The sequence below is a fragment of the Triturus cristatus genome, chromosome 5_2, assembly GCF_964204655.1.
Source record: "Triturus cristatus chromosome 5_2, aTriCri1.1, whole genome shotgun sequence".
Classification (NCBI taxonomy): domain Eukaryota; kingdom Metazoa; phylum Chordata; class Amphibia; order Caudata; family Salamandridae; genus Triturus; species Triturus cristatus.
In genome coordinates, this window is record NC_140588.1 from 355,403,284 (window position 1) to 355,427,604 (window position 24,321).

The 24,321-nt window shown below is 45.7% G+C and overlaps 1 protein-coding gene across 16 annotated transcripts in view; it reads left to right on the top strand.

Annotated features, from left to right (window-relative positions):
* Positions 1-24,321, top strand: part of PRP4K (pre-mRNA processing factor kinase PRP4K) — a 632,535-nt gene that overhangs the window by 83,304 nt on the left and 524,910 nt on the right. For all 16 annotated transcript variants that reach the window (XR_014962111.1, XR_014962103.1, XR_014962108.1 and 13 more), the window contains exon 3: positions 8,311-8,478. Coding sequence is in view for 1 of the 16 variants with exons in the window: in XM_085607184.1 (XP_085463310.1) it covers positions 8,311-8,478 (168 nt within the window). In the remaining 15 variants the exon portion in view is untranslated. The remainder of the gene's footprint in view (positions 1-8,310; positions 8,479-24,321) is intronic.

Genomic DNA, 24,321 nt, shown 5'->3' on the forward strand with positions numbered 1-24,321 from the left:
CGCGATGTGGTATGTCAACAAGCAGGGAGGAGTGGGTCTCTTTGTCTCTGCAGAGAGGCTCTGCGTCTATGGTCCTGGGCTCAGGACCATCAGATTTGTCTGATGGCAAATCATCTGGCCGGGGTGCTGAACGTACGTGCGGACAGTCTCAGTCGGCAGTTCTCCGCCGACCACGAGTGGAGGCTCCATCCGGAGGTGGTTCGTCACGTTTTTCGAACGTGGGGGACTCCTCGGATGGATCTATTCGCCACCCGCGAGAACGCGCACTGCCCGTCATTCTGCAGTCTCCAGTTTCCGATGCAGGGGGCGTTGGGGGACGCGTTTCAGTTGAGTTGTGGCTCACGTTTCAGTTGAGTTGGGGCTCACGACTCCTTTACGCGTTTCCTCCCATACTCTTGATTCCTCGGGTTCTGAGGAAGATTCGCCAAGACCGGGCACAAGTTATATTGATCGCCCCGGATTGGCCAAGAAGGGTGTGGTACACAGATCTCCCTCTGAGGGCAGACCTCCTCTAGCAATCGGAGGGGCAGGTTCTACACCCCCACCTCCAGAGCTTACACCTTCATACCTGGAGATTGAACGGGGCAACCTGAATTCTTTTTCTCTTCCGCCTGATGTGGTAGATGTAATTTTGTCGGCCAGACGTCATTCCACCAAATCTATCTATTCCTATAGGTGGTCTAAATTTGTAATCGGGTGTGGAGAGAAGTCAGTTGATCCTTTGAGGGCTCGTTTATCTGACATTCTGCAGTTTGCCCTTTCTCTTGCTCAGCAAGGATTTGCTGTGGCTACTGTTAAGGGATATTTATCGGCTTTGTCGGCTTTCCTTTGCTTGCCAGATCAGCCGTCATTGTTCAAATCACCTATTTTTCTACGATTTATAAAGGGCCTTACAAACAGGTTTCTTCCTACTCCCTTTATTGTGCCTCAATGGGACTTAAACCTTGTCTTGACTCATCTTATGGGTTCTCCCTTCGAGCCCTTACACAAGTGTCCGTTGAGACTGTTGTCTTTTAAGACGGTTTTTCTCATTGCAATCACCTCGGCAAGGAGGGTAAGTGAGTTTCAAGCTCTAAGTTCAAAACCCCTGTTTTTGACCATTCATGCTGAAAGAATGGTACTCAGGATCAGGGCTGCATTTCTGCCTAAGGTGGTAACTCTCTTCCATCTGGGGCAGTCCATTACCCTTCCTTCCTTCTATCCTCCCCCTCACCCTTCCAAGGAGGAGGAGAGACGTCACCGTTTGGACCCTAAGAGGGCGGTGAGCTTCTACTTGGACAGGACAAAAGACTTTGGAGTTGATGACCAGCTCTTCGTGAGCTTTGTTGGCTGCAGGAAAGGCAGAGCGGTGCACAAGCGCACCCTTTCCAGATGGATTGTCTTGTGCATCAAGATATGCTACTCTTTGGCTGGTAAGGAACCTCCAGAGGGTTTAAGGGCCCATTCTACTAGAGCCAAGTCTTCCACTTCTGCTTTGTCTAGGGGTGTTCCTATGGAGGACATTTGTAGGGCGGCAACTTGGGCCTCCCTCCACACTTTCGCAAAACATTATTGTTTAGACACCGAGGTGAGGAGGGACGGACACCTTCCTCGTTCCGTCCTTCAGGACTTTCTGGTATAGAAGGGTGGACACCCTCCTCCGTGAGTGGGACTGCTGTGGGAATCTATTCACAAGGTGAGGAATCCACTGGCAAATGTATCCATCAGAAGAACAAGCTACTTACCTTCGGTAACGCTTTTTCTGGTGGATACAGTATCTGCCTGTGGATTCCTCACTGACCTACCCGCCTCCCCGTTGTCCGCCCTTGTATACCTTCAGTATAGGATGGTGTTTCAAAATGTATTTGTTATTGTCAAAGGCAGTGTGTTATTTCTTTTGCCTTTCTATTTATTCTCCACACTGTGTGTGTTGATTGTATATTATGTACTGTGTATACTGTGTATATATTGCTGTCAGTCCGTCTGTGTGCCTCGAAGGCACGGAAAAAAAGGGCGGAACGGACGTCATCACGCTGACGAGGTCTTCTTATGGAGCCGGTGACATCAGCAGAGTCGCGAGCGGAGCCGTGTCTCTGTGACGTCGTCTTCGACCTCATCGGCGTGGACTGCTACAAAGTTTCCGAATGTTGCTGGCGCAGGGGATATTCACAAGGTGAGGAATCCACAGGCAGATACTGTATCCTCCAGAAAAAGCGTTACCGAAGGTAAGTAACTTGTTCGTTAGATCCCTAAATGCCATGTGCAGAGATTCCTTCTTGGCTACTGTTTATTTCCCCACCACCAAATGTAAGTTTATACATTGATCTAGCGTACCTTTGCCCTGCCTAAAACCGTACTGTAGATCTGAAATGACATTAAGATTATCTAACCAGGAGGTTAGGCTATCCAGGATCAATTTCCCCCATCATTTTTGCTGGCGAATCTAAGAGGGAAATTGGTCGATAACACGGTGAGTCGTCCCTCGAACCCTTTTTAAAGATGAATAAAATAATGGCTTTTGACCAAGAAGGGGGAAAGCCACGCAAAAAAGGCTGCATTAAATACCTGTGCCAATATCCTGGCCTAAGTCAGTGGGGCTGCTTTACACAGGTCAGATGGAACCCCCTACTGATCTTCCTCTGTTGGATTGCAAGTTTGTAGGCACTCCTGCAGGACCTGGCTCCTGCCTCGTCCCTCGGGGTTTGCTTTAGGGCATTCATTAAATTCCTGTGAGCCTTAGAGCAGGTATGGTCAAACCACCTTTTCTCCTTAGCACCTGTCTTTCACAGTTCAGGCGGCACATAGCTGGCACTTCAAAGGTGGGCGTGGGGGTGCAGAGATCCCCTGCAGGGGGATGCCCTTGGGTATTGCACCCACCTGCAATGGTTGTCTGTGCAATCCATGGGACTCTTTTTGCCACTTTTGGAGTCTACCCTTTGGGGAAGGTGGGGGAACACGAACTGTGCACCTCTTCTTTACGGCACTCTTCTGGTGGTTTCTTTGCTTCGGTGTCATTTGCATGAGGTCACAACACCATAGAAATAAGGAAGCACCCGTTTATTAGGTCTCGCTGAGCCCAGCGCATGCGCTGGCTCGGTGAGACATTTTGTATTTGGGATTTTTAAAGTGCTGCCTGTGGCCTAAAGCTTGAGTGCACGCGAGCGTGCACACGCGCAGCCGCCAATCACTGCTGCGCGTGCACCACTCGCATGCTTGCCACACAGCGCGTCCCGTCCTAGCCTTCACGATCACTTTCGCTTTGATCGCGATCGTTATTACTTTCGCTTTCACGGCCGCGCGGCCAATGCTTGTTTGTTTTAATAATTACAGAGTGGGAAACTGGGATTACGGTTATCATATGAATCAATGTCAGGGACGCAGTGCTCCCCTGGCTTTTCCTTTCAGAAATCCTTTTCAGCTAATTGGATCCAATTAGGTCAATTGAGATTACACTACATTTCCCATTATGCTTTAGGAAAACTGGTATCCCTGATTACTTGAAACCATCTGGTTACTTTAATTGGGCTGCGTACATTGTATGTTTTCATCAACATCGCAGTCCTGCATAATTTCTGTTCGCTTCTTTTGACAGAAAGCTTTGCTCAGATGCATTCCATGGGAGTTCGACTTTCAGGGAATGGGGTTCTGCTGCACTTTATTTCAGGGTTTTGTTGCTACCTCTGTACCGGCCCGGAATAGGTCGTTGGTGAATGTTATGGGTTTCCATCTGCTGCAACACTGTTTCCACCCATTTCTATGTCCTTGCATGCCCCTTCCCTGACAACACGGCCCCTCGTCAACCTTTTCTTTAAAAAAAAATCTGTTCCACTTTACTTAAACTCCTTCTCGTTTATGTTGCCACCTTCTCCCCGTCGCCCACTTTTCAAAACTTCATTCCCTTATCTGATTTCACCTTGCTTCATGCCCTATGTTCTTTCCTCTTGCATGCGTTTTCCCTCAACCCCCTTCCGAACCCAGATCTGTAAATAACTCTGCCATTTTCCCTCATCTTCCTCTCTTTTCCCCTCATCTTCCTCTCCCTTCCTTTTGCATTAGTAAATCTCAAGCCGAACGAATCCATCCTAGACAGAACGAGTTTGACTGTAATTTGATCCAAACACCCCGCCCGCCAAATCCCCTGGCCGGCCAGGCTGGCTAACCATATGCATACACTAGGAGTCCTTTGTTTTGGTTTCCCCTCCTCCCTCAACAGCAGTGTGGGCTACTACTGTCCATTTTAAAGACGTCATCCCTGAGCAGTCGAGTTGGCTCGGCGTCCAGAGCGTCTAAGGCAGCTTTAAAGCTGTAAAGATGCTACATTTGTCTTGTTTACTTCACCCTTACTTCCCTGGTCAGTGAGACCGGATGCTCACAGGTGACAGGACCGGTTATTTCTCTTCGGCTTAAAATAAGCATGCTAGTAATTGTAGTCTTGGTTCTTTTCAATTGGGACAGCGCACCTGATTCTGAAACCAAGACTAGATTTGTAAAGAAAATATCCAGAAATATAATCCTACTTGCCATGGAGTGTCTGCTATATGACACCAGCAGATAATGCCGCATTGGATTATTATAGGTCACAAAGAAACATAGAAAAAGAAATAAGCAGCGTTGAAGGTTTATTTAGCCCGTTTTGTCTGCTCTCGAGACATAGGTGCTAAAGGTTCTTTTGGCTTTCTTCTAATTAGTTTACTGATTTAGGTTCTTTCTGATGCAGGTAGTTAACTGCCTTTCGGAACAAAAAATACTTAATAAGGGAATAAAAAAATATTTTATAATGAGTAGGGGTGCGTTTCTTATCTAGTTTCAGACCACGACTGGGGTATTATGCACCTTAATGGTAGTCCTTCTACCCACTTCATAAAGTTGATAAGCAAAGGCTCCTTCCCTGTCCACCTCTCAATTCTACCACCTCCCGCGCCTCCGTTACCCCCAACTCCCCATCTTTTTAATAAAAATATTAAACAGTGGCCCCTCCATCTTAAAATAAAGCACTTTTGCATTACTTCTATTACATTTTTTTATTTACCGATCCATCTCGAATTCATAAATAAAACAAAATGTAGCGGCCATGTCGATCTCAATTTTTTTTGTCTGCTTTTTTAGGTCTCGCCTATGCAGTGCGCATGCGCTGCATAGGAGGACCTTTAGCCGTCGTTCTGCTCTTTTTCAAAGCACATACTCGTGCTTGTGCCGGCATACACCTTGCGGGAGCGCGCAGTGGCGTGCCACAAGCACGAGTATGTTCTTCGAAAAAGAGCAGACTGCTCTCCCCAGCGCACGCGCGCGCACCACTCACAAGCTCACCTCGTGCTCCCCCTCTCTCTCACATTTAAGTTTCACGGCCGCTCTCCTCGGCCCAGCCCCTCCTCCCTCCACTCAATTGCTGCTAGTCACACGCCACCGCAAGTATAAACAGTTGCTTTAAACACATGCTCGACAGGCCTGTTCGGCTGTAGCTGCTAGACCTATACCTAAATTACATGTCAAAAATGCAAAATGATGCCGTTATTTATTTTTCATCACTCACAGAATTCCCGTGTCTTGCATAGTGATCGGAGGATCTTAAAAATATGTTTTAAATGATTTACCACGTTCATGTTTCTTGCCTGCTTTTTTCCCTCTAGCACATTTAGAATGCGACACGTAAGCGTTGTTTCGAGTCTGTCTGCTGTGTACTGCTTTCTGCTGGACCCGGGTAGTTCTATTTTAACAGTGTACTGTGTGTCTCCCCTCGTTACTGTTTTATTTCCGTCTCCCTGCTACTGCCTCGAATGCCACAGCTGCTGGCCGGGATGATAGCAGAGCCCGCTTTCCTCTCGGAGTACACTATCTTTGCCGTGGAGGGTCCCAAGCAGCCTAAGCCACAGACTGGCAGTGCAGTGAGTCCCGCCCTGCCCTCCCCGCCCCGCAGCAATGCCTGTAGCTATGGGACGACAGTAATTCTAGGATGCAAATTAGTACTGCTGCTTCTGGCTTCTAGTTTCACAAAGGTCTGCTGTGCAGCACCCTCTTCTCACCTCCCTTGACCTTTAACCCATACTAAGATTAGCTCTGCTGTACCCGCGTATGCACTGACATTTTAACAAAATTTTTAACATCTGCCTACCTTTCATGAACAGTCGTTTCCTGCTCTATGACAACATAGTCACGGACGCAGTCCTAAGCCTCGAAGAAGACACAGTGCTTTCTACGACTGAGCTAAGTGTGCAACGCCCGATGCTGCGAGCCCTTCAGCGTGCAGTGAGTGTGCACTGCACAATGATCACAACGGGTGTGTTCAACTTGTCTCTCTGTTGAGTAGGTTCTCTCCTCACCTCTCTGTCGAGCGCTCTGCCTGTTGCCTACTTTCTCTCCGGCAGTGCTTCATTTCATGTTCTTCCTTCTCTTTCCTCTCTCGGGTACTACTTCCCTTCACTCCTCTCTTTCCATTTTTCGATCGGTGTTTCTTTTCACTCGACTGTCTCTTGAGCTGTCCACTCCCCCCCCGTTCACCGCTCAGCCCCTCCACTCTCTTGCCACCCCATGCCACCTTTTCATTTCCTTTCCCCTTGTTGTTTCTTTTCCCCATCCCCCGCTCCCCCGAATTACTCCACCTCTTCCACTGTTTGCTGCCTCTCCCCCTCCCTCCTCCACAGTCACACCATGTTTCTTCACACACTTCCCGTCCTACACTGTGTCTCATAAGACGTCATGCACCCACACCCAGCAACAAGAGGACATGTTACACAGACTTTTCACATCGACCCAACGCAGTGCAGGAAGAACGCTTACACCACCCACTAGCCCCAGTCAATGCACTCACTTACCACCATGCTGGGCACCCTGCAAGCCAGACATCCCAGATACCCCCTATGCACATCTGGAGTCCCCAGGCCACACCCAGAAAAACAAGCATTGGCATAGCCAATAGGTCTTGCCTTTGGGACCTTATAAGTGTTTAGTTATGCAGCACAATATCCTTACTGCAACAACATTAACTGTTCCATGGCTAAACACTTATAAGGTCCTAAAGGCGAGACCTATTGGCTATGCCAATGCTTGTGATTTTTATTATAGAAGTGGCTGCGTAAGTATCTGCGGCCCTTTCTGTAATTAGAAAGTGTCCTAGAGATGCAGAAAGCAGACACAGATGGCCATTGTTCCCCCGGGACACTTGGAGCCCGATTACGAGAACGGTGATCCCAAGACTGTCGTACCCTCGGTGACGGTCCGACTGACCCCTCCTCGGCAGTCGGACTGCCTGATTACCAGATTGGTGGTCGGACTGCCACAAGCTCGACGCGAGATCACTGCCAGGATCCTGGGCGGCGGTGGGGAAAGTGGTGTTCAATGGCGGCGGTGCTGATCACAACCTGCCTTTCCACCGACCTTTTCATGTTGGGGATCCCACCAGAAAAGGTCAGCGGAAAGGCAGGGAAGGGGCTTGAAACAGTGCCTCAGGGAGAATTTGCCCATGGGTGGTTGTGTATGGGGGCACATGTTGTGCTTCCCTCTTTTTGCACTGTCGTGCTTGCACTGTGTGCCATGCAACCCATGGTACACAGTGCACTGACGTGCGAGCGGCTGCTTCAGGCTCTTTCTTTATTTCGCATCCCCAACGGTGTTCTCATAACTCGGTGGTCGACTTTCTCCCGAGTGCCAAACTCTGTGATATGGGCCCATGTTTCCTGTTCCCCACAAAAGGAATTCAGAGCAGTGCTCCTAATTGTATTTTTGTGTTTGTTGACAGGATGTATATCGAGATTGGGACATTTTTCACTTTTTCTAAACCGTTTTAAAGATATTTTGACCTTGTAATTCATGTTCATGCATGCTTTGAGAGAGATGAACGAGGGGGGAAACTATACTGAATTTGGTCTTGTGTATGACATTGCATATTTCTACGTTCTCATAGATTGTTTTCGCTTAGTGTTATTGTGTCAAAGGTAACAACATACTCGTAACAAGAACGTTGTTTTTAATTTAATCCTGCATTGTAAAATGCACTACGTTATGGTGGTGTTTTGAGCAGAGGCCTAGGAAAGCCTGTGAACTTTGAATATCACTCATTATTTGGTAGGAAGAACAGGATCTTTAATTTTTCTATACATCTTTATTTTTGAAAACGTAATGATGGTTCATGTTTGAACATGAGGCGGTGAGCCTTAAAATGGGATGTGATAATAAATATACTGCTATAATACCCTCAGTGAGCATGCTTTTGATTTGGAAAATGTTGACTATCTTAAAGTGGCACTTTAATTAGTAGAATCTATGCCCTGGTAAATTTGCAATAATTGTAATTTCCCTTTTCCTTCCCACCTCTGATTTCTTTTTTTCCTTTCCTAGAACAAGAGCTCGCGATGATGTACTCACGCGGCATGAAAGAGCAAAAGACTCTAGCCCACCAAGGTGGTCTCCCTCCAGGAGGCGACTTAGCAGGTCACCCATCCGGCGGAGATCTCGATCTCCACTCAGACGAAGCAGGTCTCCGAGAAGGTGGTCACCTATTAGGAGGTAAACCTGTAACAAATTATTTTTCCCTGCAATATGGACATGTAGTAAGTACATTATTTATACTTGCTCTGAAATGGTGAGCAAATCTAACGAGAGTTATTTCCCTAGTCACTTAATAGCAGTAGATAGTGTTGTGAAATTAATTTTTTGTTCCCTTCTGCAAGGCCTATGAAGAACTACTGGACTTAGTTTCTGTGTATAAATTTGATTAAGGCATATGTTTTGGGGTTTAGATTTGCTGTTTAATGTACATACACCTATACAATATATGATATTTAGCACAAATGCAACTTACTTTGCTTAACAGCCAACTGATATTCTGTGTTGTAATGTTCTGATGAGGTTGTAGTCAACCGCTTACACAGGCTATGCCTGTCTTGATTATTTTGTTTTCCTTAATCAATTCTCCATGCCTTATGATGGTGTGGCAACCAAATTAAGCTTTTAAGTTGTAAGACATTTGTCCTTAAAATCTATTTCCAGCCAGTAGGTGGAGTCTCCCCTAGTGAGATTTTAGAACATGTAACCACTAAATGGTTTTCATGACCTGTTTTAGAGCCGAAGGATAGGATTTCTTTTTTTTTTTTTTTTTTTTTTACAGCAACATTTTGATTTAAAAAAAAAAAAGTATTTTGTACAGCATCACTAATGACGCTACAGATATTGATGAAGATGAGGTGATTAACATACTTTAAACCAACAGTTGTGGGGGTTTGTGGTGCCAGATATGAATTTGAGATTGGCAAAGACGCACATTTAACTAAAATTATAACATCTGAAAGAGACATCTAGCCGCAGATTCCTTACTTTATAATCTTCCCCAAGGTGCGAGACTGGATCCGAAAATGTTTTCCACAGTACGTCTGCGAGCCCTTCCTTTCTGAGTTTGCAACGTGGATCCGGAGCTGTTAGGTGGCCATTTTTGGCCTGTCTCTACATTTTGTGTGAGAAACCGTGTGCTTTTTGCAATGCCGTCAGGTTTCAAACTCTGTGGATCTTGTGACAGACAGATGTCGGTCACAGATCCTGATACCATCTGTTTGTGGTGCCCGGGAGACAACCAGGACTCTGAGGAGTGTATTTCCTTTCAGCGTCTTTGGCTGAGGCGTTGAGAGAGTGTAGAATGTAACGTCTGGCGGCACGATTATCTAAAGCAGTCCTCGATGAAGTTCAGAGGCCGGTCAAGAAGCCGTTCAGGTGAGGGGCCTTCGGAGAAGGCTCTGAAACACCAATGGTAGAAATGTTAGTTTGTTTCTGCCGCTGTCTCCCAACCTTCGGCTGTAGAGTCTGAGTCCACCCTTCACCTCCCTATATTTCCTGGCGTCAAGGCGACTCTAACCCAAATGCTGGAATATTACATTTCCTTGCATAAACTCTTTGTGCCTATATTTCCATCTGGCGCGATTTCTAGCCTCAAGGAGATAAGAGTTGTCCCTACTGTATCCTCGCTGGTGGGTTCGCCCTCAGTGCCAGTTGGGCCCTCTAAATCAGTTATCGGATTTGAGTCGGTGCTGGGGAACAGCCCTTCGGTGTCTTCACCTTCGGCGTCAGTCCGGTCAGCCCATGACATTGACAGCACCAATTGACCGCATCGAGTATGCTTCCCGATGTGGACACATTATATCACCGGCTTCCGATGCGGGGCCGATGGAGCCATCCGCTCTAGACAACTCTCCATCTGCCCCTACACAGCCTGTTTCTGCTCTTCCTACAGGAATGCACAGTTTTTCAGGTGAGGGGGAGAATATAGGATGTCAATACCCTTTGGCCAATACCCTTTGGCCAAAACTGTCCACCCTCCCTTGGAGGAAAATTGGCTGACTATCCTGGGTGAGGCTAGTGGTCTTCAGTCCTCGCCAGTTTCAGATTTGCTTTCTCCACTTGGTATGGCAACAGACGTGATTTCCTCTTATGCTGTAGTATTGAGGAGGGCAACCGTTGTCTTAGACTGTCAGCTCCCCCCAGTGGAGTCGTCCACAGACCCTTTAGTGGATATTCTTCATCAGGGTAAGACGGAAGTGGAGCCCTTCCTTGTAATGAGTGGCTCAATTACATTTTGTTTTGGGCTTTGGCAAGGCCAGTAACGGAAATGCCTGTAGACCAGGCTATATCCCATAGGCATTGGCCATTACCTGGGGTCCCTGATTGTCTCTTCAAGCATCCCACCACAAAAGCACTGGTTGTGCAAGTAGCTACTGTCTCTGCGGACACAAATATATGTATATTATCTATATTATCTACTGGCGGTCGCCAGTAGATAGTTATAGTTACGACCATGTTTCCATAGGAAATGCGCAACATTCTATTTGGAATAACTTTGACGCCGGTTGACGAATCCTCGCAAAATTTTCAAAACTAATGGGGCGCTACGCTCCGCTCCTACCCTGAAAGTCTCGGGGTGATTCGTCAAGCGGGGGCTGAGAAAAAAGGGGGGTCCCAAAACGCGTTTTCCCCATGCATTTTTCCATAGGACCTTTAGACACAGCTACAGCCCGAACGGCTGAACAGAGTTACTTGAAATTTGGCAGAGAGGTAGTCTACAGGTCAAGGATGTGCCTTTTGTAGGTTTGGTGTAAATCTGTTCAGTATTTCCTAAGAAAATAGCATTTAAATCAATATATATATCTGTAAGCGCGCTCCGAGCGCTTACCGTAAGCTTACCGTACGTGTACGGTGCCGTGCGCGAGCGCGATTCTGATTGGCTGTTAGATCTTAGTAAACATTCGAATCGGTCGAAACCAGGAAGTGTCGGCCGCCATTTTCTCTCTCGCACTCTGAGGGGGGGAGGAAAAACAAAGTTGGATATCATGAAAAGGGTCAGGCTAGACAGCTTCTAACCACCTAGCCATGGTTAGCGTGTCCCAGAAGGCCATCCAAGTCTAAAAATTAAATGTTATTTTTTTTCGAAAAAACGCCGAATGCGCTTACCGTACGCGTAAGGCAAAAATTAAATAAAAAAAAAAAAAAAAATCCATATTCTCTCTCTGCCCCGTGAGCAAAAGGTGCCCGCAGGGCACCTTTAGTGCATGGCCTATCTATTAATTGAACATTGAATAGATAACCTTTCACAACGAAGCGCATAATATGTCCTCCGTGTGCGGACGGTGCGCGAAGGGCATCGTGCGTACATGGCCCATCCAGCGTAACGTGGGCACGCGTTAAGTGGGCGCGCGGTGCGCGAAGCGCACCGCGTGCTCACTGTGCGCGCACGGTGCGCGAAGCGCACCGTGCGCCCACGGAACGAACTGCGTGAAGTGGGCGCGCACGGCACGAACTGCGTAAAGTAACTTAGCATTTAAAAAACCGTACAAATTCACTGAAAAAACCATAGGTTTCACACACGTTATAGTTAGGAATTAGCATTTAAAAAACCTTGGAAATTCACTGAAAAAACCATAGGTTTCACACATGTTATAGTTAGCTGGACATTTCACTCCTAAAAAACCAATGAAATTCCACGTTATAGTTAGTGCAGGCAACTATAACTCACGCGACCGCAATCCTCTGCTGATGCTAATACTGTATTTAGACACTTATTTGCCCATGTCTTCTTCCATTAAATTTCAGCTATACATATATTACAAATATTTTTTTTTCATAAAGACACATATGTCATCAGCAGAGGATTGCGGTCGCGTGAGTTATAGTTGCCTGCACTAACTATAACGTGGAATTACATTGTTTTTTTACGAGTGAAATGTCCAGCTAACTATAACATGTGTGAAACCTATGGTTTTTTCAGTGAATATATATATATATATTACGTACTGGCAGTCGCCAGTAGGTAGTTATAGTTAGGACCTATTCTCCATTGGAAATCCGCAACATTCTATTTGGAATACCGTTGGCGCCGATTGATGAATCCTCGCAACATTTTCCAAACTTTTGGCCAGCTCCGGTCCGCTCCTATCCTGAAAATTTCACGGTGATTCGTCAAGCGGGGGCCGAGAAAAAAGGGGGGTCCCAAATCGCGTGTTCCCCATGCATTTTCCCATAGGATCTGTTGACGCAGCTACAGCCCGAACTGCTGAACGGAATTACACCAAGTTTGGCAAAGAGGTAGTCCTCAGTTCAGACTCGTGCCTTTTGCTTAAATGGTGTAAATCCGTTCAGTAGTTCCTGAGAAAATCAAAAGTAAAATCACATATATATCTGGGCGGAGCCTAACCACACATCTCATCGTGAGATCTGATTGGCTGTCAGCACTTCATCCAAGAAGTGTTGGCAGCCATCTTGGGACCAATATACATGATAGCACCTCATTAAAAAGCATTGCAGTTAATAGAAGGTTTTAAGACTTTAGTTACATTATAAATCATTTGTTGATGGTACCATACTCATCTTAGGAATTGTGGTGTGTTCTAACGTGATTTTACCATGTGAAAAAGACTTCTGCTGTGATATCATGAATCATGTTTGCGAGAAAACTATTTTCTCATGCTTTTCCCACAGAGGTTTGGAAGGTGATCTATAAGCTAAACTGAGAGCATATTTTCTGTAAATTCACATTATCTTTCTCAGTCATGTGAGAATGAAGTCTGACATTCTCAGTAAAACATGTACATCCAACAAGGGCAGAGACTGTCAGTTGATTCCTTTGTGTTCTACTGCAGCTTCCCAGAGTGTTCCAAAGAACAACTAGAGCGTTAACAGTCCTACTTATGACGAGCGTATGGCACACATGAAGCCATCTTGATTGGAATAAAGTGGTAACTCTTAAAACATTTAAATTAAAAAGGAACAAAATGAGGGGGTTCATTTTGCCATAGAGAGTATGATTAGTGCTGCAGAAAGAAAAATTAGGGCACATTTTGAGTGACTTCTCAAATCCTCTTCTATTCTGACATGCAGACTGGAACATGCACTTTCAATGCCAGCAGCAGACTTCCCTGGTGAGCAGTAGCTTTACTACAGTGATCTAATAAGCAACTAGAGTGCTAATATTCTGAATTTATGGCAAATGTGTGACACATCTGAATGCCTTCTTGATGGAACCAAAGTAAAAAACTGAAAGTATTTCCTACTGAGGAGACTGTAGTAAATGAGGAAATTAGGAAACTTCATAACAAATAAGTCTCCCAAAATGGCCACCAGAGACAAAAGAGCCCAAATATCACCCAGATGTAGCCCAAGTATAGCCCAATGACAGAGTGTCCCAGAGTGTTCTTACGAACAACTAGAGCGCTAACAGTCTTACTTATGACAAAAGTATGGCACACCTGAAGCCATCTTGATTGAAATAAAGTGGTAACACTTAAAACATTTAATTTACAACGGAACAAAATGAGGGGGTTCATTTTGCCATAAAAATTATGATTAGTGCTGCAGAAAGAAATATTAGGGCACATTTTGAGTGACTTCTCAAATCCTCTTCTATTTCATAAAAAAATTCTGACATGCAGACTGAAACATGCACTTTGAATATAAGCAGCAGACTTCCCTGGTGAGCAGTAACTTTACTACAGTGATCTAATGAGCAACTAGAGTGCTAACATTCAGAATTAATGGCAAATGTGTGACATATCTGAATACCTTCTTGATGGAATCAAAGTAAAAAACTGAAAGCATTTCCTACTGAGGAGACTGCAGTAAATGAGGAAATTAGGAAACTTCATAACAAATCTCCCAAGATGGGCACCAGAGACAAAAGAGCCCAAATGCAGCACAAATATCACCCAGTTGTAGCCCACATGTAGCCCAATGACAGAAGTGTGCAAAACACTTATTTTTTGTGTATTTGCAGTTTTATATAGTGCAGACTTGTCAGGTATTGTAGTGCTTTACATGTGTATTGGTTACATCACACAAGATCAAATTCATTTTGGTTGTAGACATGGGGAGATTAAGTGATTTGACCAGAATCATAGAATGTTGAGCTGAAGCAGAAACTCCAACCTGGTTCCCCAGTTGCAAAGTCTGCAGCTCTGGAAGTAACACCACATCCTCTCCCCTAAGTGCAACATTTAATCAAGTGGTCAACTGGATAAAAAAAACATAAAGATTACAAATAATTTAAACGTTCTTTGTCGCTATTTGAAAACTCAGAAAATATGTCCTCATTTTAGTTTTTTAGAGCACTAACCATAATTTTTATGCAAATAAGACCCTCTCATATATGTCATTTCTAAAGGAAATGCTCTAGGTATTACAGTTTTGATCACATCAAGATGACGTCAGGCGTTCCACACTTTTGTAATAAATATAGAATGTTAGCAATCTAGTTGTTCATTGGGATACTGTTGAGAGGCAAAGGCCAGGGGCACGGACTCTGAAAATGGAAGGCAGGTAGGAGAGTGCAGAGGCAACAATTTGACCACACTGGGCAGGCAGGAAGGGCAGAGGCAGCACAACAGACTATGGAGGTCAGTGGAAAGGGGGGCAGGGGCAACAAACCAACAATACAGGACTGGCAAGAGAGGCTGTGGCAATATAATAGACCATTGTGGGCAGAAGGAAGAGGCAGTGGTAGTACAACCATACATGCCAACAGACCTGTTTCAGCCAGGAAACGTCCAATGTTTTTAAGCTCAAATGGGCTTTATTTGATCTGTCTCCTGTCTACAATCTCCTCTTTTTCAATGTAACTCAAAGGGGAAAATCAATACCCCAGTTTTTTTTCAAAATCTCCCTCTTACCAAGTTCAAAATGTTCGCAAGTATGGTACATTGGATCATGGTTGGCAGGAGGAATTGGGGTAGGGACATGGACTCGGATAACAGAGGACAGGAGGGACATGGAGAGGTGCACCAAACTGACCCTACAGGGCAGGCATCAGGGTTTGCAGCAGCACAATACACCACACAGGGCATGCGGGACGGGAGTGCAGCACAACAATTCATAGAACGCAATAGGGAGGGGACAGGACCATGCACATGGACAACAGAGAACAGATGGGAAAGAGGCAATGGTAGCTAGCTGACCATAATGGACAGACAGGAGAGAATGCTGCAGCATAACAGACCATAAAGGGCAGGAGGGACGGATCAGGGGCATTACAATGGAACAGACAAGCCAGAAGGGAGGGAATAGGGGTCTGCACATGGAATCTGAGGGCTGGGGGCATGGGGGCAGGGCAGGAGCAGCAAGATGACATGGATATCAGGCAGGATGGGCACTAGAAACAAGACACACCATGGAGAGCAACAGTGAGACTATGATGGCATACACACAGACCGTGGAGGGAAGGTGGGAGGGGGTCATGGGCAGCTAGCTGACCACACAGGGAAGGTGGGAGGGGCCATGGCAGCACAGAAGACCATGCATGGCAAGCGGGAGGGTTAGTGGCAGCACAATGGCTATGGTGGGCAAGAAGGAGGGTGCAGGGGCATGCACAAAGGACCATGGAAGATAGAAGGGCCTGGGCACAGACAAGAGAGTTCAGGGGAAGGGGCCTCACAACAGACCGCGTGGGGCAGGCAGGAGGAGCAGTTGCAGCACAACAGACCAGGGAGGGCAGAAGGGTTTGGCAGTAAAATGGACCATGGAGGACAGGAGGAAGGGGATAGGGGCATGGCATGTGGACAGGCAGGGTGGAGGTGGCAGGGACAGGTTACAGTCATCTGACAATGCTAGGCAGGTGGGAGGGGAGTGGCAGCTCAACAGAACACTCAGAGTAGATAGGAGTGGCAGGTCCATGGAACATGGTGGGCAAAAAGGATGGAGCAGGGGCATGCAAAAAGACATCGGAGGGCAGGGGGAAGGAGAATAGGGGCAGCAAACGAAGCACAGAGGCTAAGCAGGAGGTCAATGTTGGGCTATAGAATTGGGCAATGGAGGGCAGGAGGAGTGGACTGGTACATCATGCTAAATGGAGTGCAGTGGCAGCACATCAGACCATGCATGGCAGGAGGGAGGAGGCTAGTCCATGGATTCAGACAACAGAGGATACGGATGAGGTGATGGGGCAGTAAGCTAACTGTTCAGAGAAGGCGAGTATTAGGAACTTTATTGTTTCTAAAATGTGTGTCTGTGCGAACTACTTAAAATATGAACAAGTATGCAGCATAATCTCACTTTTATTCAGGAAGAAGATGACGTTTGTGACTGTGACTTCGGGCTCACTTGGCAGAAACACCCCCTGACCCTCGCTCTCCCATCGCAAAATGTAATGCCCGTGAAAAGGGTAGGTGGACGCAGTGTTATATAGAACATAGTCCTGAGAGCACGATTGAAAATGAAAACGAATATAGTATATGGTATAAACTATGCACCAAAAAGTGTGCTATAAGATGAACCGGGGCGTGAAATATAATATGCAATACATTGTGCGCAATGACAGATTCATTGGAGAGCGCGAGATAGCACAGGCACTAGCGCGTGCTATGCGATATGCGCCTTGGAGTGTAATGTGCACAGGGCAGTGTTGTGTAACCTAACTAGTCTCTAAAGTTGTAATATAAAATATGTGCTGGGGAGTGTAACCTTGCATATGCACTGTGACAAAGATATGGATCCCAGATTGTAATATGTATGGCATAGCGCTGTGCGTTGTAACATAGGCATCGAGGAAGGCATGTTAGATGGGGCAATATAACCCGTGCAAAGGCAAGTGTGGCATGACATATTCACGGGGTGGTGTTACAGTGCACATGGGCTAGAGAGTGTCATAGCATACGCACTAGCTGGTGGAATACAACACAGAGATGTGTGGCACTCGGCGGGCACTGGTGGGTGTAACACAGCATTGGGCTCAGCCAGGAGCACGCTATGACTCTCAAGTGAGGTTTGTCTCCTTTCCAGAGAGTAAAATAAAAAGTATTACACATCCGGCGGTGGATGTGTGTTTTATTAACCGTGAGGGGGGATTTCTTGCATAGTTTGGTCGAATTTTTGTCGAATCCCCTTTGAATGGCTTGGTGTGCGTGTGTATTAAATGTGCCTGTCAATAGCTACCCATGTTTGTATAAATAAACGGCAAGGGTGTCTACTTGGAGAGTACCCACCGGCGGGGGCGCCGGGATTAGGCACTGTAGGGCGTCAGACACGTCAGAGCTTCACTAGCGGTGTAAATACATTTCACGTGGATTCATTGTATGCATAGTCGCCTTTTAATGAATATCACGCATATCGTCGTGGTGATAGGTACATACAGTTTGTCCAGCATGTCCTAGGTGTTTCTATAAATATATAGTTTTTTAAAATAATAAAAAACAAAGGCCAGCCCCTGGGGATGGGGTCCCCAGGGCCATAAGTGGCCTGAGGAGGGGGGCAACGCAGCCCCCCTCCTAAAGAATTAAAAAAAAAAAAAGGCCATGACCCGGGGGTTGGGGTCCCCGGGGCCGATTAAGGCCTTGGGAGGGGGGCCACGCGGCCCCCTTCCAAATGTATTTTTAAAATTAGGGTGCAGGCCCTGGGGGATGGGGTCCCCTGGGCCAATAAATTAGAAAAAGAAGGGGGGCCACACAGCCCTCCTTCTTAAAAAAATAAAATAAATAAAAGATGGGCATCGCGCAGGAGGCCACACCCCCTCCTTGCAGCACTCTGCAAACGCACCCCCTGGCCAGTTGTAAGTTAGGGAATTAATTCCCCTTCAATACTGAGGGTCCCTGAGGGCCAACTAGCCCAACAGGTATCTCCAGTATGCGCCAGGGAGCTGCGTTGCAGACAGGTGTTCTGAGGCCACGCTCCTTTTTACACCTCTATGCAACGCTGCTCTGTGGCGCTTACTGGGGATACCTAGTGGGCTAGTTTGACCCTAGGGACCCTTAGGATTCAAGGGGACTTAATCTCTCAACTTAGAACGGCCACAGGATGTGTTTACACAGTGGTGAAGGGAGGGGACGGGGCCTGAGGTGATGTGTGCAAACACGCCCTGTGGCGCGTTTTAAGTTGGGGAAATAATTCCCTTTCAATCCTGAGGGACCCTGGGGCCAACTAGCCCACCAGGTGCTTCCAGTAAGCGCCACTGCTTTGCGTTGTAGAGAGTTGGTGCAGGCCGTGCCCCTTTTTACACCTCTCTGCAATGGCGCTTACTGGAGGTAACTAGTGGGCTATTTTGCCCCTAGGGACCCTCAGGATTCAAGGGGACTTAATCTCCCAACGTAAAACGGCCACAGGGCGTGTTTACACAGTGGTGAAGGGAGGGGACGGGCCCTGGGTTAACATGTGCAAACACGCCCCGTGGCTCGTTTTAAGAGGTAGTTTTAATCCCCTGCCCTATTATATACTAGGGGCTTACAGAGGAGGTCATGCTAATCCGAGGGGGACCCCAACGCATAGTGTTCCCTAGTGTATGTAGGTGTTTTCACTGTATTCTGAGTGTCTTTTAACATAGCACTGGCTCTAGGACTGGTTAGTCAGACTCAGTTACCACCAGTATCTGTCTGAAAAAGTTGAGGGTACAGGATGATTTTGCAACAAGGCTTCTTTCTGCTCTTCTGTTTGTTCTTTCTGCACGTTATCCTTCTTCCTGCACTTTTCTTCGTTTTTGAGGACTTCTGTTGCTTCTTTCTGCATTTCTTTTTTTTCTTTCTGTGCGTTTTTTCTTCTTTCTTCACATGTCCTATCTCTGTAGGCATAGTTAGAAATTTGCATTTAAAAAACCTTTGAAATTCACTGAAAAAACCATAGGTTTCAGGCATGTTATAGTTAGGAATTAGCATTAAAAAAACCTTAGAAATTCACTAAAAAAAACATAGGTTTCAGGGGCGTTATAGTTAGCTGGACTTTTCACTCGCACAAAACCATTGAAATTCCCCCGTTCTAGTTAGTTCAGCTAACTATAACTTGCGCGCCCGCAATGCACTGCTGATGACGTCACATATTACATCACTCATGACATGGTCAGTGACATCACTCATGACATCACTGATGACATCTCAAATAACATCACTGATGACATCATCCTTGTGATAGAGTGGCAGACCTCCTCTCCCTAATATAACCTTTGATACACACATTCAAAAATAGAAACTACAATGTTCAAAACAATGGACATACCAATACCAGTTACAACAACCTATTCAGTAATTCTGAGATCCACATACACATACACTCATACACCAACAGTCCTATACAGTCACTCATACATGTGCTCACTCCTCATATGTACTCATACACCTATACATCCTGTTACACAGCGCCACTCATCCATAGTTACTCACACACAGTCACTCATGCTAATAAAGAATCAAACATCCATTTACTTGCATATACAGTTATACACACACCACCACACTTACTTCTACAGAAACTTACACATACTTAGTCTTTTAAACAATCACTTATAGAAACACATACTTATTCATACAGGAACTCTTCCAATCTCTCACTCTCACATATACTCACTTATATACACCAATAGTCACATATACTAGTTTAAAACATATGTAGTTACTCATAAAGACACTATTGAGACAGTCATTCACTCACTACCACACCCATGCACACACTCATCCACCCATACAGTCCTGCACACATGCTGTCTTCAACACATACAAACAGTGAGTCACTCATTCATGCCCCTATGCACTACGTAATACCCCCCCACCAAACCATACAGACACTCAGACACTCGTACTGATACTCAAAAAACCAACTAATAACCTATATAGACATTCATGTAGCTACTTACCAACCCATGCAGCCACTTATACACAAAGTGAGAGACTGATACAGATATTTACATGTTTAAACATTACTCACTAAGCCATGTATTCACTAAGATACACTTAGTCAGTTATACAATCAATTTTTCAAAAACAAATCATCCATTTAGACATTTATATACCCATTTATTCTTCCATCGACCTTGAGATATACATATATAAATCATATGTAATTTTCAGAAAAACACATTCACTGGATGATGTCATCAGTGATGTCATCAGTGATGTCATTTGAGATGTCATCAGTGATGTCACTGACCATGTCATGAGTGATGTAATATGTGACGTCATCAGCAGTGCATTGCGGGCGCGTGTGTTATAGTTAGCTGAACTAACTATAACGGGGTAATTTCAATGGTTTTGTACGAGTGAAAAGTCCAGCTAACTATAACGCCCCTGAAACCTATGGTTTTTTCAGTAAATTTCTAAGGTTTTTTGAATGCTAATTCCTAACTATAACATGCCTGAAACATATGTTTTTTTCAGTGAAGATATATATATATATATATATATATATATATATTATCTACTGGCGGTTGCCAGTAGATGGTTATAGTTAGGACCGTGTTTCCATAGGAAATCTCAAAATTCTATTTTGAATAACTTTGGCGCCGATTGACGAATCCTCGCGAAATTTTCAAAACTAATGGGGCGCTCCGCTCCTCTCCTCTCCTCTCCTACCCTGAAAGTCTCGGGGTGATTCGTCAAGCGGGGGCCGAGAAAAAAGGGGGGTCCCAAAACGCGTTTTCCCCATGGATTTTTCCATAGGGGCTTTAGACGCAGCTACAGCCCGAACGGCTGAACAGAATTACGTGAAATTTGGCAGAGAGGTAGCCATAAGGTCCATGAAGTGCCTTTTGCAGGTTTGGTGTAAATCTGTTCAGTATTTCCAGAGAAAATAGCATTTAAATCAATATATATATCTGTACGCGTGCAGCGTGTGCGCTGGGTGCGCGCACCTTGCCGTGCGCGAGCGCAATTCTGATTGGTTGTTAGATCTTATTAAACATTCGAATCGGTCGAAACCAGGAAGTGTCGGCCGCCATTTTGTCTCTCGCACTCTGAGGGGGTGAAAAACAAATGTGAAGAACGTGAAAAGGGGGCAGGGTGGACAGTTCCTGACCCCCTAGACGTGGTCAGGGGGTCCCAGAAGGACCCCCAAGGGCCAAAAAACCTTGCAAATGCACTCTTGGCACACACGCAGCAGCTTCTCCCACACTCCCAATAATATTTCACTGTGCGCGCACACAGTGAAAAACCTGAAAAAAAAAGAAATTTATAAATACATAACTTAGCATTTAAAAAACCGTACAAATTCACCTATGGTTTTTTCAGTGAATATATATATATATATATATATATATATATATATATATATATATATATATATATATATGCGTATGTATGTAATCTATTCTGATCTTGTGCACTACTGGACCCTCATTTGGGGGTGCAGAGTTCCACCCTCCTGTCCGGTGATTTCTCTAACTTACGATATCATGCATTTGTGAAAGTTTTGTCCCTCTGTTTGGGACTTTTGAAATTTGTACCTCCTTGGGAGTCTCAGTTATATGATCTGGCTTTTGATTAAAGGTTTTTTTACTTTGACCCTCTCATTAGTTTTGGTTAATATGATGAAGTGTCTCTCATACTTTTTTTGCTATTTGTGTGACCTTATACTTCTTTTATGGGCATAATTCATTAAGCAGAGGTGCTATATTGAACAGAGTATCTATCCCCAAATTCCTTCTGTTATTTTCACAAGTAGCTGGTAGTTTTACATTATTAGTTTATGTGGCTTCGGCTTTAGTGGATAAATGATGTTACTTGTGATTGATGGCAATAGTTCTCTACTTTTGCTCTTAGTATATATGATCTTTATTGGCCACAGAATAGTCCTCTTGTGAGCCCTAAAACTCTGTGTTTTACACTTTAGGTCCTGTCTAATTGCCATTGTTATTTCATAGGCTTTTCCACCCCTTCCTGGATACATGGTGATCTCTGGGGAGATGTAGTCTCTCCGTCCATTCCATTCCTTGTATTATGAAGGGTACTTTATATTCTTGACTCTTTTGGGGTTGTTATAACACTTTGCGTTACTGCTAAATATTTATTCTTTTTGAAGGTCATTTCCCTCTCATGATGCACCTTTTCTTCTCTCTGCTACCTTGGGTTTCACTAGTCTTCAAGGTTCTTTTTCATTCTTTATATCTTCTTCAGTTTTATACTCTATTGCTTGCTAATGGTGTCTCAGGTAATTTGCATTACGCTAACACTTTGGATGGCTGTTGCCTTCCTAAGTGGTGCAATGGCCGCTAAAGCTTCCACACTATTATGGCGGAATTGACTAACTGATTATTCGGCTTATTTCTACGTGTTATATTTTTCTTTTGTCTGTACATAGGCGGTTATTTATTTTACTCCTATGTCAGTGTATTTCTTGGGGATATCCTAGCTGTATTGTATTCTCCATATTCAAATTTCCTAGGGACATGATTGGTTCTATGCTACTAATTGCTACTTGCGGGCCTGGTGGCTTGGCGGACTATGCGTCCACTATAGGGCCCTGTGTTTGACCTTTATAGTCACAGGTTCATATCTTGATGGGGTCCTCTTAGCCTATCATCGTTCTGAGCTTGAGAGTATAAGAGTATGTTGTATTTTACCAGACGTAGCCGAGTTGTATTTTAAGTGTTTCTTTATTAAGATCAAGTTGCAGGATGGTAATTATGTACATCAGCTCTTCAGCCTGGTAATCGTTCTACAACAGCCGATAGTCCATATATAACAGCCTCACCAGGAGCTGCCTGCCTGCTGCTCAGCCCATCTTCAACTGTCACACCTCACTCACACTGGCACCCAAACATTCCATGCACCTCTGTCACAACAACGTTCCACTCAGAACACTCACACTGGCTGAGCAGCAAGGAGCTAGGTAAACTGGGATAAACATAAGTAAATAAGCTGGATATAACCGAGTACCAATGACGTGGGTTACAATACACTTCTGGTTCGAGGCATGTGGGCTGCTGAATTCATATCTGTGCATAGATCGCCGCCTAGTGTTGGGTCCGGATGTTTGCACGTTGTTGTCCTGGAAGAGTCTTCGAAGTATCCTGGGATAGGTGACTCCTCCCCTGGACTACAGTGCGCATGGGCATCCTCTCCATCCTCAGATTGTTTTTTTCCGCCATTGGGTTCGGATGTGCTTATCTTGACTCAAGTTAGGAAAAACTTTTTCTAGGCCAAAAGGCCTTTAGTTCGCGTCGGTACTGTTCCCGATCGGTATCGATAGTATCTTGTTAGTTTACTAACTTCCTCCAGAAACAACTTTTTCGCATTTACCCTACCATCGGCCCGTAACATCGACGATGGAGTCGAGGACACCATTCAAGCGGTGTCCTGTATGTAATGCGAAATATCCCCACATCGACGTCCATCCGGTGTGCAACAAATGCCTTTCACCGGATCACGACGAATCTACATGTATGGCCTGTGCCCGATTCCGATCCAAGAAGACTCTCCGGAATCGACGAGCGGCGAGGCTCGAAGCGCAGCAAGCGGCACCGGCCCCGGCCGACATCTTCAGCGCCGAAAACGAAGATGTCGAAGACGTGGAGAACCTACCCTCCAGCCCCGCTTCCGAACACGACTCCGGATCGGAAGACGTCGACGAAACACTCTTTCGCAGAGATGAAGACGACACCGAGGTAGGAGACTACAATGAGGCCTTAGGGGCCGAAGAGAGTAGCTCCGGTGACGAGCAAGGCCTACCCGTACAGACTGAGGATATCCCAGTACGCCAATCTATGGCTCCGGTCGAGGGATCGCCTTCGGGCCTTACCCAAGACCTATCCCGCAGTTCTTCGGCCCCGCCCTCTGGCCCGGCCTCGGACATTCAGCGGCAGCCATTAATGCCCAAAACGGCTGGTTTCCCTTCTTCGAAACCGAAACCGAAAGCTGTATTGGTTCAACTGAAACCGAAACCGAAAGTGACGCTGGTCGGATCGAGGCCCACCACACCTTCGACGCCAGCAAAACCCGTCGGCACCGAGCGCACCAAAAGAGACTTCGGTGCCGAGCTTGCAGCGGCCGACGTCGGCGTCGATATAAGGAAAAAGACCTTCGGTGCCAACAAACCTACTCGGCTCCCGGCTCCGACCCCAAAGGTCAAACTGCCTGCTGCGCCTCACACCGCTTCGACAGCACCACCAAAGGCACACTCATCGAAGACGTC